The 23486-nt window shown below is 33.9% G+C and overlaps 1 protein-coding gene and 2 long non-coding RNA genes across 3 annotated transcripts in view; 1 reads left to right on the top strand and 2 right to left on the bottom strand.

Moving 5' to 3' along the window:
• Positions 1-21168, top strand: part of LOC143243024 (uncharacterized) — an 89125-nt gene extending 67957 nt beyond the window's left edge. Inside the window, exon 3 of the long non-coding RNA XR_013023751.1 lies at positions 21031-21168. This is a non-coding gene — a long non-coding RNA (uncharacterized LOC143243024). The remainder of the gene's footprint in view (positions 1-21030) is intronic.
• LOC143243026 (uncharacterized) lies at positions 5712-6217 on the bottom strand. The gene is made up of 2 exons (XR_013023753.1): positions 6128-6217; positions 5712-5954 (listed from the first exon to the last, which is right to left on the bottom strand). It is a non-coding gene; the product is annotated as an uncharacterized LOC143243026 (long non-coding RNA).
• On the bottom strand, positions 10802-22151 carry LOC143243013 (serine/threonine-protein kinase atr-like). Its single transcript, XM_076486650.1, has 5 exons — positions 21940-22151; positions 20989-21184; positions 20697-20807; positions 12092-12235; positions 10802-11174 (listed from the first exon to the last, which is right to left on the bottom strand). The coding sequence occupies exons 1-4, from the start codon at positions 21948-21950 to the stop codon at positions 12212-12214; spliced, it is 342 nt and encodes a 113-aa protein (XP_076342765.1). The 5' UTR covers positions 21951-22151; the 3' UTR covers positions 10802-11174; positions 12092-12211.
• Between the last annotated feature and the right edge of the window lie 1335 nt (positions 22152-23486).

The following is a 23486-nucleotide window of genomic DNA, read 5'->3' as shown; positions in this document are numbered from 1 at the left end:
CGAAGAGAGCTTGATGGAAAAATTTGTTGGATGGCTATTATATTCTATTCTATGCCTCTAATTAACATTATTACAATTGTTGAAAGTACATGAGCTTTATGTAGAATGGTGTTTAAATGTAAGTTGCATGATTTTAATAGAAGTTTGCATCATTTTACCATCACCCATGTTGTTTCAGTAATCTCACCATAACTTAAATAACTATTTATTGAACTTTGTTTTTTAATTTGATTTTTTTCAAGCAGTTTTTTAGTGGAATAAATAGTGAATTAATTGTCATTGTATGTGTATGTATTGTATAATAAACTTTTATTTCAGCTATGGCGGCCATGCCATTTCTCCATCAACAGCAACAGGAAGTAAACAGATGTTCAAGAAGGAACAAGTGTAACTGTTAATTGATGCTTTTCATTTGTAAACTTTATTCTGGCTCGTTCCTTCCCACAGATTAATAGTTTTCTCAATCTGTATTTATATGAAATTCTATTAGTGTACAGTATATGTTATATTTGTTTTTATTTAGTACACAATTTTAGAGAAATGGGAAGTATTTCTAGAAACTAGAATGATTAAGATGTATGTGTGGAAGAGAGTAATGTTCACATAAATATATATATATATATACATATGTAGAAAGCTTTAATTCTGGAAAATACATTTAAAAAAAATGCTCTTTTTATGAGAAACCTATTAAAAGAAATTGTAGACTAGACCTGGAGAAACGTTTTTATAAGTTAAAATTCCAGGGAATTTTATTTATCACTTGTTTTTCAGGTACAACAATCTCAATTAGAAAGTGTACTTTTATTGATTAATTTAATGTAGCATCTGAACGATTTTACATATGTTAGAACACTGGTTTTCTTCATAATTGATTTTCTCAGACAATAATAGTCAGTAAAAATATATGTATAAAAACTAATTTTGAACAAAAATTAATGTCTTTGTTAGGTGGAAAAGTCTGATAAGAATGAAAGGTGAAATTTGAAACTTATGAACATTGATGCTCTTTTTTGTCTGGTTGTTCAATTGTACAGGTGGGGAGGAAGGTAAATAAATTTTAGTAAAGACAGAAGTTGTGTTTTCATCTATTTTATTACAGTAACAATTATTAAATTTACTTTTGAAAGTTGGTGCACAGTAAGTTTTAAGTTCTTAACAGACATATATAAATTCTGATTGTGATAACATGCATCCACTTAGAGTAACAAGTATCCTCATGCCTTCAGTACACAGCTTACATTTGGCATAAATATTTTGCAAATAATTTTTTGTAGGAAAATAATTCATACCTGTGTTTATTTTAATAACTTTGGTATTTTTTTTTCATGTGTTTAAAATGCTAAGATACGCATCAACATACCTACAGATGTAATAGTTTTGTTAAGTGTACATGTGTTTTCTGCTAATTTTTTTATATGTGTATATGCTCCCCCATGTCTAGTTAGGTTTATGGGCATTTTTATTCCAAATTCTTTAATTCATGGGTTCCCAAACCTTGCCAACCTGCAGACCTTCTCAACCTTTTTACTGTACTGGCAAACCCCCCCACATACATCAAAAACAGTTTTTTAGAAAGTAACTGGTGTATTATATACGTTTTACTTCCTTTACAGTTTGATTCTAGTTTTAAAAAAACAACAAAGAAAAGACATATAAAGATGGAAGAATTCAAAAGTATTTCAAATATCAAAAGAGACTTTGAAGTAAAATATGATACTGCTTAACTGAAACAATCTTACAAGTTCTTGGGTCAATGTCTGGCAGTGTTAAACAGAGAACTGGTTCCATATTTATTGTACTTCTATACTTTGATTTTATATGTATCAGTTCAACTGGAAATCAACTGTCTTGTTTTTTGCAATTCGCAGGCAACATTGTGAGGTGCACAATGAATTTGCATAATTTATGTTAATTACAATTATTAATTTCTGGATTTGTATGTATTACTATATTATTTTTATAATATCTTAGCATTTTACTTTATTCATTGCTCTTTCACTTAAAATGGTGAAATCATAAATTTGATGTATTACTGTGGACAGTGCTCCTAATAGTACCTCAAAGTATTATCAGAGACCACAATTTGGAAACCTCTGCTTTAATACAAATGTATGAGCATGTGTACGCATACACACACACACACACCTGTTTATTGTCCCTTGTATTAATAACATATTATGTAGTATGAAAACAAGTATAGAAAGGATAAAGAGGATGAATGGACAATACTGTGGGAATTACACTTCTGTATTATGTCAAAATGAGTGGTATCATGTTTGATTGTTTACCTGATCATTGGCTGTCATCCACCTAATCAGAAAGTGTACATCACTATAGAGATTATAAAAACCAAATTTACTATGCTGATTAATAGTAGTAAAGATCCTGTTGTGGCTCACGATACCAAAATGTCACAGGACAAACATGTAGAAATAACATTTTTTTGATTGTCAGAGAGATTCCATGTGAAAACTTTTAGCAAGAATTCTTTTTGAAAAAGCTGTATGCAAGTCTAAAGAGGGCAAATGAAACTGACACTGTTTATATCAGAGGCAATTGAGGTATAAATCAGAAACTGAAAGTGAATTTAAGCAATTTGTGGTATTTTCTTTACAAGAGAAATCTTGACAATAACCTTGCAGTAAATATAGTTGAGTGTTACCTTGAAAACGGTAACATGCACATTAACATAAAGTGCTCTCACTGGACATTAAGCTGGCTCAAAACTACTGCTAAAAATAGGTTACTGGCCAAAAGGTTTAGATGGATATTGGACCACGAATGATGAAATGAACAGAGCTGGAAATTTATGCTGTTTCAACATCAATCTATACCCAAATAGTTTAGCAACAATCAATGAAAACTTCATTCAATGGTGGAGGAGAGAACAGTATAACAGTGAAAGTACAATATCTACAGTGAAGCATGATGGGAAACCACTAAGTTTTGAGCTACATTTGATCCAATGGTACTTTCAATCTATACAAAATTAGTCACTTTCTGACTACCAAGAGTTAGTTACATGGAGATATTGAGTGTGGTGAACCAGTATGTTGGCCATAAAGAATCTGATATAACTCTCACATCCATGGCTTGATCTACATGGACCTTTAACATTATTCGTATTGTATTGGTTTATGTGAAAACTGAAAAACTTGAAGTAAAATAATTTGGCTGAAATGAGGGAGTTAACACAGGATATTTGGAAAAAATAATTTACAATTAGCAGCATGAAAACTATTGTACATTTACAGCAAACAGTTCACAATAGGAAATACTAGTGTATGATCCAAGCTGTTTTTTCTTTGTATCAGACTGAAGAAAAGTTGTTTTTTAAATAATTTAATAAACTGAACAAAAATTAGTCTTCAATTAACAAATTTAGTCATGATAATACAGTGGTACCTCAGTTCTCGAACTTAATCCATTCCAGAAGGCTGTTTGAAAACGGAATCAATTTTCCCCATAAGAAATACTGTAAATTAAATTAATCCATTACAGACATCCAAAAAATTACCTATTATAAAGCATTTTAAGTAAAAATATTGCTTATTTATACCTGTATAATAATACTTACATGCATAAAGTCAACCACACAATAAAAAAAACAATAAATTAAAATTTAACTGCACTCTACCTGTGCTGAGGACAGCTGATGGCATAAGTGAAAGGTGGTGAGGAACATGGAGAGTTGGACAGTTATTATTGTTTGGAAGGGGAGTCACCTTCCATAAAAACGTCAGGTGACTTTCCTTCTGGGGTTTTTTCTTTTTTCTCTCTCTTTGCACCACTACAACACGATTGAGACTCACTGGACCTATTTCTCACTAAAAACTTGTCTAATAAGATTTGTTTCTGCCTGCATTTTAAAATGTTTCAGAAGTAAGACATGGCATTGTCATTGAAAAGGTTTATGCTGCAGTTTGCTACAGCTTTGTCAGGGTGAAATTTTTCCACAAAACTTTGCAACTCTCCCTATTTTCCACACTTTCCTTGATTAATGAACTAGGAACACCCTCCCTTCCCTCCTCCTCATCTGAAGACACTTCCTCAGTGTTGCCTTCTGTTGCTGCTCCTTCTGAAGGTCTTGGAGTTCTTCCATGGTGAGCTCAGTGTTGTGGTTTTCCACCAACTCCTACACATCATCACCACTCACATTCAAGCCCATACACTTGCCTAGTGAGACAATATCCTCGACAATAGGCTCAGACTCAAAGTCTTCAAAATCTCTATCTGATACTGAATCTGGTTGCAATTTCTTCCAGGTTGAGTTCATGATCCTCAAAGACACTTCCTTCCAGGCTTTGTCTATGATCCTCAAGCAATGGAGATTATTAAAGTGATTTTTTCCAGAACTCTCTGAGGGTTAACTCTGTGTCATACTTTACTATTAGCCCTCCACATGACATTTAATTTTCTTTTCAGAAAATTATTTTAAAAAAACAACAACTTGGTTCTCAGAATGGTAAACAAGCAAAGACTTAAGTTTTAAGACCCCACTTGCATTATTACATGACAATAGAGTTAGCCTGTCCTTCATTGGCTTGTGCCCCAGCAGTGACTTCTCCTTCTTGGTGACGTAGGTTGTCTTTGGCATTTTCTTACAAAAAAGGCCCATCTCATCACAGTTGAACACTTGTTCGGGAATAAAACCCTCACCTTCTACATAGTCCTTAAATTCCCTGACAAATTTATCAGCAGCATCTTTGTTAGAATGAGCACCCTCCCCATATCTCACGAAGCTATATATGTCACTTCTCTTCCAATATTTCTCAAAACACTCCTACTAGCCTTAAAGACATCACTTGGATCAGCACTCGTTCCAGAAGTATTTTTCAGGAGGTCAGCATAAAACTGCTTTGCTTTCTCACAAATGATGGTCTCAAAAATGCTATCACCAGTTAACTGTTTTTTCGTTTACCCAAATCAACAACAGTTTTTCTACCTCTTCCATTGTTTGTGATCTTTGTTTCGTAAGCACTGACACTCCTTTTGCAACATCAGCTCCTTTGATGAACGGGGAGAAGTGAGAAGTAGGTCACAACAATAGTGCGTCACGAACTCGAACAGCTAATCAGCGTCTTAGAGGAAACAATGGAGAGAAGATGAGTCATGGCGAATACACGCAGGAGCGGGCGCAATGGGCGGTGAAACCAGAACGAACGTGATCGGAGGAAAGCTCGTTGCTGTTGACGACGCGGTAGAAACGTTGGAGAGATATCGTCACTATTGTCGACGCGGTATCGAGTCAAAGTTAAGTTTCATTGCATATGGGTCAAGGCAATGGCTAGGAAAGCGTAAACAAAGGCCGAGGCAAATCGCAAACGCGAAGCATCATAGAGATATTAAAAGTAATTGCTATTCATCTTACTTGAAGGTTTAGATTATTATCTGCACACACACACACACATATACCACAGTGAGTAGCCTACATGTACATGTTATATACAGTGCATATTTTTTATTTTTGATTATTTGAGTTATATTAGGATGTCATCATTGGAAAGTGATCTGCGGGCCGCACATCGCATGCTCGCGGGCCACATGCGGCCCGCGGGCCGCAGGTTGAGAACCACTGGATTAAGCTAATCGTCTCAACAACAGCTTGATATCCTATGAAGCTTACCATATTAAACATGACATTCTAGCAGTGTGTGATTAATTTTTACTGGAGAAAAAGGTGCGAAAAAGCCACTGAATTTTCTTAAGGAATGTTTTGTTAGTTTTTTACAATAATTTAACAGAAGAATAAATACAACAATATCAACAACAACATTGTTAGATCACAGAGTCCAAATGAGAGACCAGATGTCCCTGAGGTTGAAGAATCAGCGGAAGAGAAAGAATGAGATAATAATTGAAGACCCACCAGAGGTCACTGCGATGGAAAGAAAAAAAGATGTCTTCTGAGGGACGTGGGGTTCCAACTTCATTTGTCAGACCATCCACATCTATACAAAACAAACAGACACAAAAAATCAGAAAAATCAACAGATCTTTTGTATTCAGTCAAATGTTTAAATACTTTTCAAACGAAACAAAAAATAGAATTTTTAATTAGTTGCCAAATTGTGTGTTATCCGTTGTTTCCAAAACTGAGAATAAAAACTAATACATAACTAACCCGTGCAGTAGATCAATTTCTTTAGTGGTAGATAAGGTCGCTGTATCCAGTGTATGAAGGTGTGACAGTTCAGATAATGTTGAATAATCTAGCAGTAAAGACAATAAAAATTGTAAGTTTTCTGTAAATTGCACATTCGGATATATGTTACTCTCTTATTTTTCATCTTTTTATACCAAGTAATTGAGCTTTTCTTGTTTTTGTATTTTAGGCTTAGTTTGTTTTTATACTTTAAGCTCAGCTTTTTTTTTTCGTTTGGGTTTAGTGTGTTTGTTTTTTAATTTAGGCTCAGTTTAATTTTGAAATTCTTTTCCCGAAGCAACTGTAGAAATATTCCATCGCCTGGTAGTTACGAGCACTGCGTGTTATTTAGTGTGCACTAAAATATTCAATTCACAACGAACTTTAAAAATCGTGTTTGTGCATTTTTTCGCATTCCTTCAAATTAGAACTTTAATAAGATTAAAACAAGAGTGAAAATTACATTTAAAATCAATTTTTGTTAATCTCATCTTCTGCGATGAATTCCAAAATAAATCAATTATGAGGAATGTGATTAAAACGTTGCACTTAAACAGAACTTTCGTCACCTTTTATAGGCTTAAGAAGCCTCAAAGCTTTGATATTAGTAGACAAAGTTATTGTATTTGCTCAAATAACACAACTACATCTGAGAACAAAAAATACAGTTTTAGCCATAAGAGATAAAAATAACTTATGGAATATAATTTTACTATAAAATTCTTGCCATGACCATATCACGTTTGGTCGAGAATACATGTTAGTGTCTTCAGTTAGGCGAGTCATAACTGACATGCAGAACAAATGTGTAATGTGACTACAGTAAGGCGACGGTTAGAACATGCCACTGGATGTTTGTTTTGATGCCATCAGGAGGAAGTTCAAGTGTCTTAGAATGTTTTGTTGTCATTATGTACACCTTGAACTGAAACATAGAGTAAGTTGACGTGAGAAACAGCTGTAACTGAAACATAGAGTAAGTTGACGTGAGAAACAGCTGTAACTGAAACATAGAGTAAGCTGACGTGGTAGACATTTATGACTGAAACACAAAGTAAGCTGACGTAGTAGACAGTTGTGACTGAAACAGCTATAACTGAAACTTATAGTAAGTTGATGTGAGAAACAGCTATAACTGAAACAAAGAGCAAGCTAACGTAGTAAACAGCTGTAACTGATACATAGAGTAAACTGACGTGGTAAACAGCTGTTAGTGAAATATAGAGTAAGTTGACGTAAGAAACAGCTATAACTGAAACGTTCAGTAAGCTGATATACTAAAGAGGTATGACTGAAATACAGAGTTAGCAGACGTTTAAACAGCTATAAATGAAACATAGAATAAGTTGATGTGGTAGAGAGCTATGACTGAGACAAACTGACGTTGTAAACAGCAAAAACTGAAACACAGAGTTAGGTGACGTGGGAAACAGCTATAACTGAAACAGAGAATAAGTTGATGTGATAAACAGCTGTAACTGAAACAGAGAATATGTTGACGTGGTAGACAGCTATGACGAAGACCTAGAGTAAGCTGACGTAGTAAACATCTATAACTGTGACACAGAGCAAGCTGACCTTTTAAACAGCTGTAACTGAAACAGAGAACAAGAAATGTGGTAAACTACTTTGACTGAAACACAGAGTAAGCTGGCGTGTTGTTACTTCACATCTGGTGTGATGTTCTTAGTGTTTTTAACTACTAAACACTAATATTCCTCTGCATTATGTTGGATAATTGACCAAATATATTGAAACGATCAACGTTACATGAGTAAAGATAGTCACGGTTTATAGCTTTGTGGATATATATGATATATTTGTAAAGAGGTGTATTGATTGATCAAAATACGATTTGTCAAGAATGACTAATGGTTCCAGTGGTGAGTGTGATGATTATGTTTAAAATTGTGTTTATAACTATTTGTAATGGGTTGAATCTTTCAAAACCCGTATTCACATACAAAATCTACGTGGGTGGAATTAATCAATTGACTCTTTGTGGGAGTCGAAATGAAAATAATTAAGTAGGAAGAAGTATTATTATTACCGTGAGTCACGAAGATAGTGGAGTTGTTGTCGTGCAGAGGTACATAATGAGTTATGTACACTCTTTCCACTAAGAGGAATTGAACCTCGGATTTTAGCATTGTAAGTCCGTATACTTACCGACAGATGAATCTGGAGTAATTGCGCAAGTGTATTGTGTTACTTCTCGTATTAGGATAGAAGTTAGTTCGAAGATGTCTAAGTTGCATCTGTACATTCTTTTTATTCGCAGCTTTGCTGAGCTTTTAAGTTCGGTAGAGTTTTTGTGTTAACATAAAATTAAACAGAGTCTCTCTTGATGGATGTCTTTGTTTTATACTTGCAACAAAACAGTTACTAACTTTATGGCTGTTATCGTGACGTAATTCCATTTCACCATTAGGGACTAATGGGTATGGACTGGGTGGAGAAAATTATTTATTTCCTTTATACAAAGTCTGGAATAGTGTGAAGGTTTGGGCACTTGACTCGCAATCTGCGGCCTAAAGATTTGAATCCCGTCATCAAACAACCTTGGCCTTTCAGCCATGGGGAAAATATAATGTTATGGCCAAATCCACTCTTGGTTGGTAAAAGAGTAGTCGTGGCTGACTAACAGCCTTACCTCTAATCTATGAGTTCAAAATTAGGGACAGCGAGCGCAAATATCATTCAAGTATTTTTTGCTAAATTCACTAACAAATATAAAAACATATGTTTAAACATTAGTTTGAAATAAACAACACTTGTTTCTGTTTACGTAACTAAACTAATGGGGAAAAAGAAACATAGGTAATTAATGCTTTGCATAAAAATGAAACTTGTCGGAATTGCACTCAGAAACGTAACATTTCTAAGGGGACGGGGTCGTGAGAACATTTAGTATTTAAAGTCTTATAAGAAGATGGAACCTGTAAGAAGGCCATTCAGATGGAAGGATAATGTCTTTGGGTAATTTCAACATCAGATTGACTCAAAGCGTCAAAGCATTCCCACAACTAAACGCAGAATACAAGGAATTCATGGAGATTGTAGAATCAATACCCCCCATCAGTGGCTCAGCTATATGTATGCGGACTAAAAACGCTAAAAACCGAGTTTCAATACCAGTGGTGGGCAGAACCCAGATAGCTCATTTTGTAGCTTTATGCTTAATTTAAAACAATAACAACAACAGAATCAACAAGAGCCCGTAATCTTTTACATCTGACAATAGTTAATCATATCAATGCAAAGGACCAGAAATTTAAGAAGAAGCCTATTTTGAATTAATAATTTTGTTTACTTGCTTGTTGTGACCCCCCAACGGTACAATGGTATGCCTGTGGACTCACACCACTAGCATGTGGTTCCGATACCCGTTGTGGGCAAAACATAAATAGTTAGTTGTATAATTTTGTGCTTAATTCTAAACAAACACATGCTTGTTTTCAAATTTTCTTTGCATTTTTGTCAAATTTCAGTAAATTGTTTTGTTCATCAGAACTTCTTGAGCATGATATCGCTATTGGACGACAACAATTAACACATCTCTTATAATACTTTAACATGAGTTTTATAATAAGGCATTGTCTCTGTTAATGAGTCTTCCGAAAAGTCTTCTTTTCTTTCATAGCAAGACAACATATTTTTTTATTGTGAGTTATCGTCTCATTCATAATGAATCTTTATGTTTTTCAGAATTAATTGACATTTGCTTTATTTTTAGTAAATCAAGGAAATTATTTCTTAAATAATCTCTTCCTCCGTGTTTGGAAATGTCTTTGTCTGTTATGTTATAACTGAATAATTCTTCTTTCTATACTTGAAAATACGCCTGGCTGTTTTGTCATTACAGAATACCCCGTACCTCTATGTTTGGAAATGTCTGCGCTTCTCTAGTTATTATTGAATAATTCCTCCCTTCATTTCTGGAAATCTCTTTGGTTGTTACCATACACCTCCATGTTTGGAAATTTCGCTGACTTTTGATTATTATGAATACTCCTTCTCTTCATATTTAGAAATTTTCCTGATCGTTTGGTTACTCGATTGTTATTTTCTTTTTGTAGAGAAAAATATTGTAATAAATTACTGTTGTTCGTGTTTGCTTTTATTAGATTACCATAGAACAAGAATCAAAGTCATTAATTTTAAACAATGTCTGAGATGACCTGCTTTGAAGACAGCGAGATGGAAATATTGCATAAAAATAACAGAAAGAAATAGCTTAATTCATGAAAATAGTATCCGTCCTCAAGTAAGATTTATTTGTTTGCAATTAAACACAAAGCTACACAAAGGGCTCTTTGTGTTCTTCTCACCATTTGAATTGAAATCCGTTTACTAGTATTGTACAGTCCACAAGGGCATTAATGTGAAAGAAACAAAGTATGTTTTCAATTTGTATGATTCTGAATCACATACTTAGGGCATCTTTCAAAATGACTCAACACGTGTTTCTCAAGGAACCATTATGTTTTTATAACAAGTCACTGTCCCATTCATAAGATTAACACATTATTTATTAGGTTTGTCTTCTCTAGTTATCTAGTGACCTATTAATTACTGTTGTTAATACACATCTTAACAAATCAAGTTACTACATTCTTTCTCCCTCTTACAAAAGGTACTAGTCCTCAAGCCCTTGTCTCAAGGGCATGAAATAACTATTACTTGGGAAACAATTTTTTAACATGGTAATAAAGTTTTAAAAATATATATTTGAGTTCTTTCGAGCAAAGCGAGTGTCTCACCAACTGAGTTGAGTGCTTAAATCTTTCGCGGGGGAGATTTAAAGATCATTGAGGGATGCATCCAATATTTCAAAAAGTTTTTGGATATCGATTGTTTCTGTGTTACGAAACAGTAAAATGTTTGCATTTATTCAACCACTTTCACTAATCTTGAACTCAGGGATGAGAAACAATAATTGTACGCTAAAAAAAAATTGTAGTCTGATGACACAGATGTCCAAGGTTCGAACTGTCGAAACGTGATGTTGCTTTCGAAATAGCATCTGTAATGAGGGAACATCACATTATTAAACTGGTCCAAAAGAGAAAACTGTTTCGAGTTATTTAAAATATAAATATTTCCAACATTACCGCAAAATATGAAGTAACCAATTAAAAACATAATTTGAAATTAAAGCCCAATTAACCACACGTAGCTTTAATGGACTCGTTAACTTCACGACGATGTTACTGTTACTATCCAACCACACGAAGAGACCTTGACATAGATAATGTAGATTCTTCAAGATATGAGAAGTTGAGAAGAAAAGGTAAGCCACTGTTACGTGTAATTCCAAAACAGTTATCACATCTATAATGTGTGTTTATACGATAATATGAAAATACAATGTGTAACGAATAGCCACCATGGCAACGTCTATTACACATATCAATTCTATTGCTTCAAAGCCCCTGTTCACATTTACAAAGGAAAGCATAGTTTTCTTACAGGTTACACTTATCAAATTTGGTCACATTAAGGCCAAGAATGCCGTATGTTTCGTTATTTATTCGCCTACTTATTCTAACACAACAATAACCCATTAGACTCTGTAAGTGTGGTAACAGACTGAACTCCTGTCTAGTGTATGTTCAGTCTGAAACAATAAAAACCGCCTATTACATTAGCATCAGGTATATAAGATGTCGTCGTGTACCGTGTATGTTTGAATACCCTGAGGTAGTATGTTTAGTTCACATCTAGATTGTTTGTCCTTCGCGCGTTTCGAAAAACGGATAATTGCGTGTAAAAACAGTCACACCCATCTGAAACCCTAGTGATATCCACACTTAACTAATTATCATTGTTCAACTTTGTGATCAAGTCGGCAAACCAAACAGAGGCGAAGTTTTGAATGATATAATCACTAAATTTTTCATGAAATATTTTTTTTTCTTAAATAATAAAACAAAAGTATACCTGAAATACCTGCGTTAGTTGTCCCGAATTATAAACGATAGCCTACGGCAGAAAAGGACAGCATTTTTTGTGATGGAATTCCGACCTGTGACCCCTCCCCCAGATTGCGAGAGGAGCATCCTAATCACAAGGGCATGTTAAGCCCTTGAAATAGATAAAACTCTTAAAAGCTTGTCAGTGACAATATATATATACACATACATACACAAATTAAAACCAAAACCTTAAAATCAAACTTAAAAAACTAAAAATGTTACTCATTACCAGATTTTGCATTACCATCAAGTTGTAACAGCTCCCAAAAACATTGAGGATATTCTATATATCAGACATGATCCAAACGCAGATATCAAATTAGTCAGCAACTATGGAGAATCAGCTAAGGGGCAGGAGTTGAGTTCTTGAACACACAGTATCTCAGTTTCAAATGCCTTTTACTCTCTTCAGCTACTTGTGGGAAAAAAGTCACCCCAAGTCTTTCGACAGAAGAAAACTTATAAACAAACAATTCTATATTTCGATAATTTAAAACCCACCAGCTTCACCATTTTCAATAAATACAAACTGATGTCCAATTTATCAATTATCCCAATAAAAATAATCGAGCCGGTAAAAACCTTATTAAATTCAACCCAACTTGTATTTTAAGACTCTACACACTGTTGTCACAAACTTCACTATACTTTTTATGCTATAGTTTTTGCCTTTGGAAAAGAAAACTTTACTACTTTGGAAAGAAAAAGGGGCACCTGTCCCCTCCGGATCCACCATCCATGGATAAATCTATTATTGTGCTTCGGAACCAAAGCTCCACGTGTTTTAAAAAAAATACATTTTCTTTCAGTTAAAATTTCCCGGAAGCAAACGTTTCAGCAATGACTCGAAACTTGAGCAGTTAGTTTTGAGCTGATGGCATAAGTGAAAGGTGGTAAGGAACGTGGAGAGTAAGAGGGTTATTATTGTTTGGAAGGGGTGTCACCTTCCATAAAAACGTCAGGTAACTCTACTTCTGGGGTTCTTTCTCTTTTCTGTCGCTTTGCACCGCTACAACCTGCTTGAGACTCACTTGACCTATTTCTCACTAAAAACTTGTCTAATAAGGTTTGTTTCTGCCTGGCACCCTCCTCATGTCTCACCACACTGTGTATGCCACTTCTCTTCCTAACTTTTTCAAATCATCCCCAACTAGCCTTAAAGACATCACTTGGATCAGCACTCGTTCCAGAAGTATTTTTCAGGAGGTCAGCATAAAACTGCTTTGCTTTCTCACAAATGATGGTCTCAAAAATGCTATCACCAGTTAACTGTTTTTCGTTTACCCAAATCAACAACAGTTTTTCTACCTCTTCCATTGTTTGTGATCTTTGTTTCGTAAGCACTGTGTCTCCTTTTGCAACATCACCTCCTTTATTTTTCAGTATGGTGCAGACTGTAGACTTTGCCATTCCAAACTGTGCAGCAAGGTCAGACAAGCGAACACCACTCTCATACTTCGTTACAAGATCTTTTTTCTCCTTTATTGTGGCTCTTACAACGTTTCTTTTTTGGTTTGCCGCTTTCATTATCATTCTTTGACTTCATGATGACTTATTTAATCAGAATATTTAGAAAAAAAACGAAAACGTTCACAACAGATTTTAGTGGGGGTGTGGACTGAGCGACATGTGTGAGCAAAATGTTTTGGGCAAACTTGGCATGGGCCGAAAATGGTCGAAGGGTCGTTCAGCTCATCAGTCGGGTTATTTCAGGGGTTCAGGCTAAACAACTTTGTTCGGGAACCGAGTTTATGTTCGACAACCGAGACATTTGTTTCTCAAACAATATGTTCGAAAACCAAATAGTTCAGAAATGGAGTCATTCAAAAAGATACCACTGTATTTGACTTCATTTTATATGCCATTATTCCATATTTTAAGTAAGTTATGGATTCCACGTGAACAAAATTCCTTGAATTTGGATTCAAAAAACAATCTTAAGTCAGTTTTGAGTTCCTCGTTTTTACAAACCTTTCTTCATCTTAGTAATGCTGTGAGGATCTTAAAACATGATAATCAGATGGAGCAGTATCTAGTGAATAGGATCGATGAGGCACAACTTCCCATTTTAAGGCCTGAAGTTTTTCTTGGGTCATTTATGAAGTGTGTAGGATTCAAAACACAATCTTAAGTCGTGAAAAAACATTAGTCTTCTATATTGATTAATGCAGTTCTTTTCCTTACCAGTGCTTGGTGTTAGCACTCCAACTGATGACAATATCTTTCAGCTGTGATTTGGATCAAAAATTTTGTGATAAACTGCACTTCCCAGATCTCACCAAACACAAGGCAAAACTGTTTTTTTTTGGATATCAGCCATTCTTCGGTGTTGGTACAGGTGTGTAACAGAGATTCAACAATTGTCTCTTACGTTGAGTATGCTCATAAAAAAACAAACAAAAAAAAACACTTCTCGTTGCCACTAACAATTCTTTCCAGAATTGGTTCATGAGCATTTCTTGTTGTCAAAGATTAACAAATAGTAACTCTCTCAACATGTTAATTATCCGAAACCTAGTGTCCAAGTTTTGAAACTTTTCCAATTTCGTAGATGTAGGTAATGATTGTTACATGGAGCTGTTGAGCCATTTCTCACAGAGTCAACTTTGAATTGCTTCAAATATTAAAATATTGACATAGAGAAAAGGCATAAATTTGCAAGTTCTTTTCCTCAAACCGAATGATAACTTTTTTGCATAAAAACGTTATTTACTTTCCTACCTAATATTCTCTGTGATAATTCTTTGTATCATTAAAGTTTTGTGCTCTGGTAGTCATCACTATGGTAACAATTTTCGTGTTTGCAGCATCCCTAATGTGTTTCTTTAAATATTTGTTATACACGCACACTCGTATATAATTGATTTGAAAAATTGATATTTCACATTCTGTATTTTATTCCATACAACAACTTTATTTCTTTATTTTAATTTTTACTGCACTTCTTATTCTCACCCCTCAGTGTGGACTCCTGTACGTGGTGAAGGGAACTCCCAGGGAAGGTTCTGTTCTTTCAGATTACCTCTTCTGGGATCTAAACATCCACCCACGTGTTTACCGTGTGTGGTGAACCGTGAAGGGGAGGAGAGGATCCTGTTGGTTGGGGGTCCAACCATAACACACCATTTTGACCTTGAATTCCTATAGACAGGCAGCCTTGGGGTGGCCCCCCCCTTGGATCAATCAGCTGGTCCACTTGGGCTATGGTCAACCAGGTACCAGTGTTGAAAGTTCTTAACAGGTGTTGTGGACTTTGTGTCTGATGCAGGTGTTTGGGTGTAGTGCTCACAAAACCCTGTCGTTGCTGCAATGTCTTTGTTTGACATTGTAGTGCGTCTCCTTATAGGGCTCTATGGTGGGTGGGATCAGAGGGCACCAAAAGTTTCTTTTCTCTTATGGATCCTCCAAACAAACATTTAAATAAAATAGTGAAAAAACAGTCAATAGGAAAACAATCACGTCTTGAAGATTCTGATCAGCAATGTTCAACATCTGTACCACCAGTTGTACCTCATTTTATTATCCTACATTCTCTTTCAGAGAAACCTTGAGGGCAAATGTCCTCCTTTTTTATTCAGAAGGGACTGTAGGGACTTGCTAGCTCTCCAAAGTCAGAAAAGAAGCTTTGATCTGGAGACATATCAGTGGAAACATCCAACAGTTATTGTTGAGAGGGATTTGAAGAACATCCTCGAGTCAGAGATTTTAGCTGGGTTCTCCACTCGAGTTTCTGCAATGAGGCGTATCTCCACTCACAAAGATGGAGTTACAATACCGAACAATATCCTCATTCTGACATTTACATAACCACCTGCACCTGTCACCATCAAGGCAGGTTATCTAAATTGCAGGGAATGGCCGTACATTCCAAACCCTCTCCGATGTTTCCAGTGTCAGAGGTTCAGTCACTTAAAGACGTCACATCATAGTTGCCTGACATATGCTACTCTACACACCCTTCAAGGGCGTTGCCATCCGTGTTTCCTTGGGTCGTACTATCACTGTTTGTAAATGGCATCCAGTGTAAAGATGTCGTTTAAATTGATATATTTACAATTTTTTACTCTTCATTTTTAAACTAGAATATGTAAATATAACAATATGAACCAGTATTGGGCAAGAATGCCCTATGAAACAGGTATTCATTTTTTTCTGGGCTGCCATAACAAGTAGAGACGTGCATGTCATTTGTAACATTTTTATGCTCTACTAAAATAAATGATGTCAAAAAATGTAACTTATACAAGCTTGGATGCTATTGGTGATCTTTTCAGAAAATTTTTGATGAAAAATGTGGATGTAGGAGAACATATTTTAATTGATGAAGCATTAGTTCTATGGAAAGGATGACTAGGCTTTCGCCAATTCATAAAAACTAAATAAATGTACATGGCATCAAATTATTTGTCATGTGCAACAGTGAAAACAATTGGAGTGAATACAGCTTAAGGGCGTACTACAGAGAATACCCAACAATCAATATTCTTTACTTGATGTTGAAGGAGTAAATAGGCTTACATCTAGTGAAAAATAAATAACTGTCCATTTATTAGAATCTGTTCTTGAACAAGGGTGTCATGTAACTGTAGTCAACTGGTATACAAGTACTTGATTGGCACATTTTTTGAAAACTCAAAATATAATGAGGATGACTACTGTTCACACTAATAGAGAAATCCCAAAAGAGCTCGCTAATGAGCATCTGGAGAGTCATGACACAGCTTTCGTTCGTAATGACAATGCTCTGATAGTAAAATGGGAAGACAGAAGAGCAGTATATGAGATAACCACAAAATATTCAGCTAATTTTGTTGAAAAGGATAAAACTTACTTTGGGGGGGGGGACCAGACAATTTTACAAAAAAACTATGCTATATAGAAAAGTTTAATGAAAACATGGGAGCAGTTGATAAAGCAGAACAGTTGCTGAAGCTTTATGAGCCAAGTCATAAACCCCATGCATGGTTTAAGAAGCTAGACCTACACTTGCTGACATGTATGCTGCTAAATAGTTTTCATGTTTACAAAAATACTGCAAAAAAAAATTTACTTTCAAGAGGTATGTCATAATGGTCACACAGCAACTGGTGGAAATGCATAACTCAGATGGAATTGCCACTAAAAAGAAATTTGTTGCTATCAATCCTCATGTAGGTTGCAAGCAATAGCCTGGAAAAAACTGTCCATGCTTTAGTTTCTATTCCACCCTTGCCTGGTGGTTGAAATATGCATCCAAAAAAGTGATGCAGAGTGTGATATCCAAAATGGAAGGAAACAAGAAAGTGTTGTAATGAATGCTCTGAAAAACCAGGTCAATGCAGTACAGACACTATGAAATATGGCATAATAAATAGGATTCTTCCATTTACGTAAGTATTATAATTCAATAAAGTTATATACTAATATACTCGCATATTTTTCAAGAACATATTATATAAGTAATACACTCATAAAAAACAAAGTGTATAAAATTAATTATTTTATTGGTAGGTGGGTAAAAATCATTTTACGCTACATGTGGCAATTTTCACAATTTGTACAGAAAGGGTTATTAACAAATTGTTAGAGTACAACAAGGACCCAAATTATGAATATATTTTCTATAACATGTTCAATAAATGCAAAGAGTTAGATTGCAATATGAATTTCAAATTTAATTTCTTGTATCTCATGTCCATTTCACTGCTGGCACAAAGATTTAAGGTTGTTGTTTTGAATTAAGCACAAAGCTACTCAATGAGCTATCCGTGCTCTGCCCACCATGGGTATCAAAACATGGTTTTTTAGCGTTGTAAGTCCACAGACATACCGCTGAGCCACTGGGGGGCAAGATTTAAGGGAAGGAGGGACATCAGCATGATGGCTGATTATTGCTGAAAAGTGAAATAAAATAGCCAGAAGCAACATATAAAAGAAAGACCACATCCCATAGTTTTGAGACTAAAAGATGTACACTTCACTAAAAAAATCAGGAAGAATGAGAATGCATATTCATTGTAAATAATATTTATTTTTTTCTGTCAAATAAGTTTTTACAAATCAGGAAGAAGAAAAAACCCTTATTTAGATCAAATTATTATTTTGTTTATGATAATGGATAAAAATACAAACAAACTAAAAAAAAGAATATTATTTTTAAAACCAGTGGAGCTGAATTATGGGAAATTGAATATTAAATCCAAAACAACTTTAATTATTACCATTTTTTATAATATCAAACATCCAACTGAGAAAACTAATGTTATATTTGTTTGTTTACTGCTAAGTACAAATCTGCAGGACAAACTATTTGTAATATGGGTAGTTACTGCTTCATAAGTCGTTGTCTTTTTTATTTTACTTCAAGCTTGTTCAGTTTTCACATTTCAAACATCTGGAGTTTGATTCATACTTCCACCAAACTTGTTGGCCCTGTCTCTGTTATGGCAATTTCTCAGTGCTACTGTTTTTTGAACTGCTGATCAGAGAGAAGGCAACTGTTTGTTAGCACCCACCACCATTTGATTTTATTTCTAGAACAATGTACTAATTAATTAATTGATTAAAATACCACTAACTGCTCAGCTATAGTGGTCAGTTTGAATATATTAGTTTACTTAGAAAGGTTGGCAGTGATTTCTTTTGCTAATTATATTTATATTCACTAACTTAATACATACGTCAGCAGCAGAAAGTATACAAGACTTTACAAATCTACCTATTAGAAATTTTATCATTTTATCTGCCAAAAACCAGACATAGGCCTGTTGATTGATACAAAACTAGAAGTGGTTACAGAACAGTTGGAAATGACTTACAGAATCACCTTTTAGCCAGAATTATGAGTTAACAAACAACTTTTTGAACCATTTACATTTGGACTCACTCAGTTTTGGTTTTAACACCTAAATATTATACAAAAGTCTCCTATTCCAAATTTGTATGGTCCTTTCAAGACAGGATTATTATCAAGACTTCTATGTACCACAAACTTTAATAAAAAAAAGTAAAACCATCCTCTCTCTTATAGCTGGGCTATTTATTAATGAGTTAGTACTAGCATGACAAAGCTATAGTTCTATTCAGTTATCTCATATTTTGTAAACATTCTGGACTATATTAAGTCCATAAGAACCAATATTCAAAAGCCTTGTACTTTTCTGAATTTGATAAAGAAAAAAATCCCACTTTACATTTGGGTCACACCTCTTGATTTATATCATTTTGGTGATACTGTGCCTCATTGACAATACTATAACTGAAATGATGTTTATTTATACAATGGCTGATTAACATAGAAATATCCTCTGAATTTGTAAACACATTAGTAAGATTAGATACCAATAAACACAGAATGGAAGTAGCTAGATACTACATATCTATTATTTTTTTTGATAACACAGGTGGAAGGGGGGGAGAGATAAGATGAGGATCATACCACTGGTAAGTGAACTACCAACCACAACCTAGTCTCTTGAGAATAATATTAAAAAAAATCATAAAATTGGACAAATTTAAAAAGCATGACAAAATACACCTTGACATGAGTACTGCCAAATGAGAAGTGATAATTTGGCAAAATTCAATAGGAGTGTCACATGTGTCTAGAGTGTGTGTCACACTACTTTTTGTTTGCTAGAGGGATGTTGCATGATGATTTACAGGGGAGATGCATTTGAATCAGTTGATTATAAGGTATGTAAATGCTCAAGACGTGTTGCATATGAAAAAAACATTTCTGTATGGGGAGCAACATTTGAGAGGGTATAATGTACCATACTGGAAGGCAATTTTTTTTCCCTTACTTTTTAAGAACTTTTCAGAATAAGGGCTTCTGGCTTGAAATTTATTAACTTTCTAAACTTTTATGAACTCTTTATACATATGTGATCAGGTGGAATTAGTGTGACTCGAGTTTATTTACCCATTTTTTTCAAAAAAATTACATGATTCTGAAATTTAGTTGGTAATTTGCAAACTTTTGGCTAATGAGATTTGTTCAACCTCAAACTTTCTTTATTATCTAGCTAGTGGTACAATAAAATTTGTTTCAGTGATCATCTGGGTTAGGGTTCTTTTGATAATCAAAATCCCTGTTCTGCAGATGATAGCATTGTTCCAATTGGTTTAGGGTGTAGTTTCTGAGTCTGTTGTTGTCCTAATTGTTTAGTCACAAAATTTCTATACTTCACTGATGAAAAGTGAAAAACTGCCTTCCTTATGTTAATGTTGTTTTTGGCACTATATCATTTAATAATTTCATTACATGAAATGAAAGGCCTATGATATGTTCCTCCACCTACAAGTCTTATAATATGACAGCACTGTATTATTAAATAGTGTGGAACTGTGAACTTCAATATATAAATCTGTTAAACATATCACTAACACTTATATCTGTAGCAACACATCACTCCATTAGCGTATGTAATTCATCAAGTATGATTAACCTTCAGTACCCATGAACATATCATCTACTTAATAAATTGTGCCAAAATAATAAAGATTAAAATATACCTGAATGAAAAATTAATCTACTCTAGGAATAAATATATACAATTTTTTTCCTTTCTTACTATTTCTATACATACCTGAAGCTGTAATGATATTCCAGGATGGGAGTGGCATATGCGAGAGATTAGCTGAGAAAATGCTGTATAAAATAGATATGGAGGAAGCTTTTCCACAAAATTTGTAATGACCTGAAAAATGATTAAAACTGTGAATAAAATACAATCCATAGAAACTGGTATACTAGAAATTAAATCTTAAGGTATGGTTACTGTCTTACCTGTAATTCTACATAATAATAAAATAATAATACTTTTTGTTACCAAACAGAAAACAACAATGAATTGTAAGAACAGAAGAGATTTTATTTACTTTGGTTGTCATAACGTTTAACATCCTTTCCCACTGTTCCAGATTCTGAGGAGGTTTCTTACTCTTCTGGTGCTCTACAACTTGTGTGCCTAAGTCGAACCAAAGTGACAGCATCCTCGGCATGGAGTGAAAAAGATGTCTGCATCCATACTGTAGAGAGCGCCCATAGCACTGAACCATGTGGACAATAACTTCACTGAAATATTGACATCAAATAAATATACCATTGTAATAACATTCTTATCTCTTTACTTTCCACAAAAAAGAAGATGAGGGGGTTTACTAGAGATAAGAGATAGTATTTATTCGCCAAAATATTTTTTGTAATGAGTCTCAAACTTAAAAGTTGAAACAAAAACAAACTGAGTTTATAAAAAGTTTTACAAAGGATAAAATTGTGGAAACCATGTTAGTTTTCAACTCTTTCCATATACATCTCATTTGCAACCACCATGGTAACCACTATATTAGTCATACTATAACTTCTGATAATGTAAGAATATCTTCATGCTGTTTTGCAGAGTATCAGTAAATATTACCACTATTTTGTATCTAACAGAATGACTTTTTAATTAAGTATTTCTACTGAGAACTTCATCATGAACACATGAAGTCAAAATGCTGACTTCCAAGAGTGAAAAGTAATTTCAATCTTAAGATGAAAAATACTTTTATTTATCTGAAAATTGCAAATCTTCATCTGTACAATTCTAAAACCTTTAAATTAGTATCAAATGCTTACCAACCTGAAGACACCATAAATAACTAGACAATAAATCTACATCATACTTTTCCTTATAGAATGATTGCATATTGTTACATAACAATACAATTTGTTTATCATAAATAGCTTAAAGCTATTTTGAAACAAGCCTAATGAATAATCTTGCCATATAAGTAGTAAGTCACTTGGCAAACATGCAACTGACATTAGTGTATAAAATTACCTACCCCATGAGCATACCTTCTGAAGAATTGTTATTATTTACTAGGAAACAAAACTGTTTTCCAACAAAACCCAAAACTGGAAAGGAAAGGCATGTTAATAAACAACAGAAGTCATCAAAGCAAATGTACTTTCACTAAACTGAGATAATGGTCCCAGTAACATCAGACATATTCAGCTAAGTTTATTCACCACTCACACACTTGACATAGTTTATATAAACTTGTCACTGGTGTAATTTTTTTCGACATTAATCCCTTAATTTCCTTGTCTTCTACTTATATATAAAACCCTGTATTGCTTAATTACATATCACAGCCAAAGAAAACAGTCAAAACACGTACATGATTATAAAACTGCGCAGTGACTTTCCGAACATCCCGTACTTAAAATAAACATTTGAAGTTTCCTTTTAACATATTACAGTAATTTTAGAATGAACAAAGCATAATTTAAATTTAACATTATTCATTTATTTACATTTATTATCTTTTATTGAGCGTTCAGCTGTGTCTGAATAACAGTGATGCCACAAAAGTTGCAATCACGTGACACATGAGCAGCTCATGTTAGCATATCCAACAGTGATCTTTAAAAAGTACAACTGTTTTAGTTTTTTACAAATAGTGCACCTAGTGTTTTGTAAAATATAATCACATTTCAGTTACATTATGTATGTATGTATATTATTACTATTTTCAAATTAATTTTTAAATTTCAGTCATTATTCATAAAACAGAAAACTATGTGAACAAATATAGAAAATAATTATCTTTGCTACCTACAAATGTTAAGGTTTATACTTGCTTGGCATAAACTGTAAACATTGTTAAATTTGGCACGAGAAAAATATAAAACAAAATAATCTTTTTAACTTTTATATATGCATTTTGAAATGACAAAAAAATATATAAATTATTATATAAATGCCATAGAATTTCACTGCAATGTATCAAGGCTACCAACTAAGCAGCATTTGGGTCTAAAAAATACATCCAATCTCCATTTTGTCTATATTTAAAAAAGGTGGTTCTTTAGTACTTAAGCCTTGCAAAGGCTGAGAAATAATGTGAAGGAGAAGTCTGAGCTTTTGATTTGCTATGTATACCTCATAAAGTGCAGTGGGTTATGTGTAAAAATATGGTTTCAAAAAATGGAAAAGGAGACAGAGCAATTATGGTGGATTCATTGAACAGAATGATATCTCAGGACACAGAAAATATAAGAGGTTCTTATTTTATATTCCAGCTTGCAATATTAATAATTTGAGTTTGTAACTCATAAGAAACTAGAGATGTTGTATTGTGAGCTTTATAAAATGTAATATGACCAAACACATCACATGACAAAAAAACTGATATTTAGCAATCTTATTTTGATATTTATTTTCAAATTAAGAAATTAAATAATGTATAGTTTTATGCCAAATTTACTGACATGAATTTATAAAATAGTAGTTCAATAATATTTTGAATATAACTCTACAAACATGATAACATGCCCTCTGCCTCCAATCCATAGGAAAATTTGCCTCCATGGGGTTAATCACTAC

This window comes from Tachypleus tridentatus, unplaced genomic scaffold (genome assembly GCF_004210375.1).
Source record: "Tachypleus tridentatus isolate NWPU-2018 unplaced genomic scaffold, ASM421037v1 Hic_cluster_2, whole genome shotgun sequence".
Taxonomy (NCBI): Eukaryota; Metazoa; Arthropoda; class Merostomata; order Xiphosura; family Limulidae; genus Tachypleus; species Tachypleus tridentatus.
The sequence above is the reverse complement of the archived record's forward strand: the minus strand, read 5'-3'. Positions and strand labels throughout refer to the sequence as shown.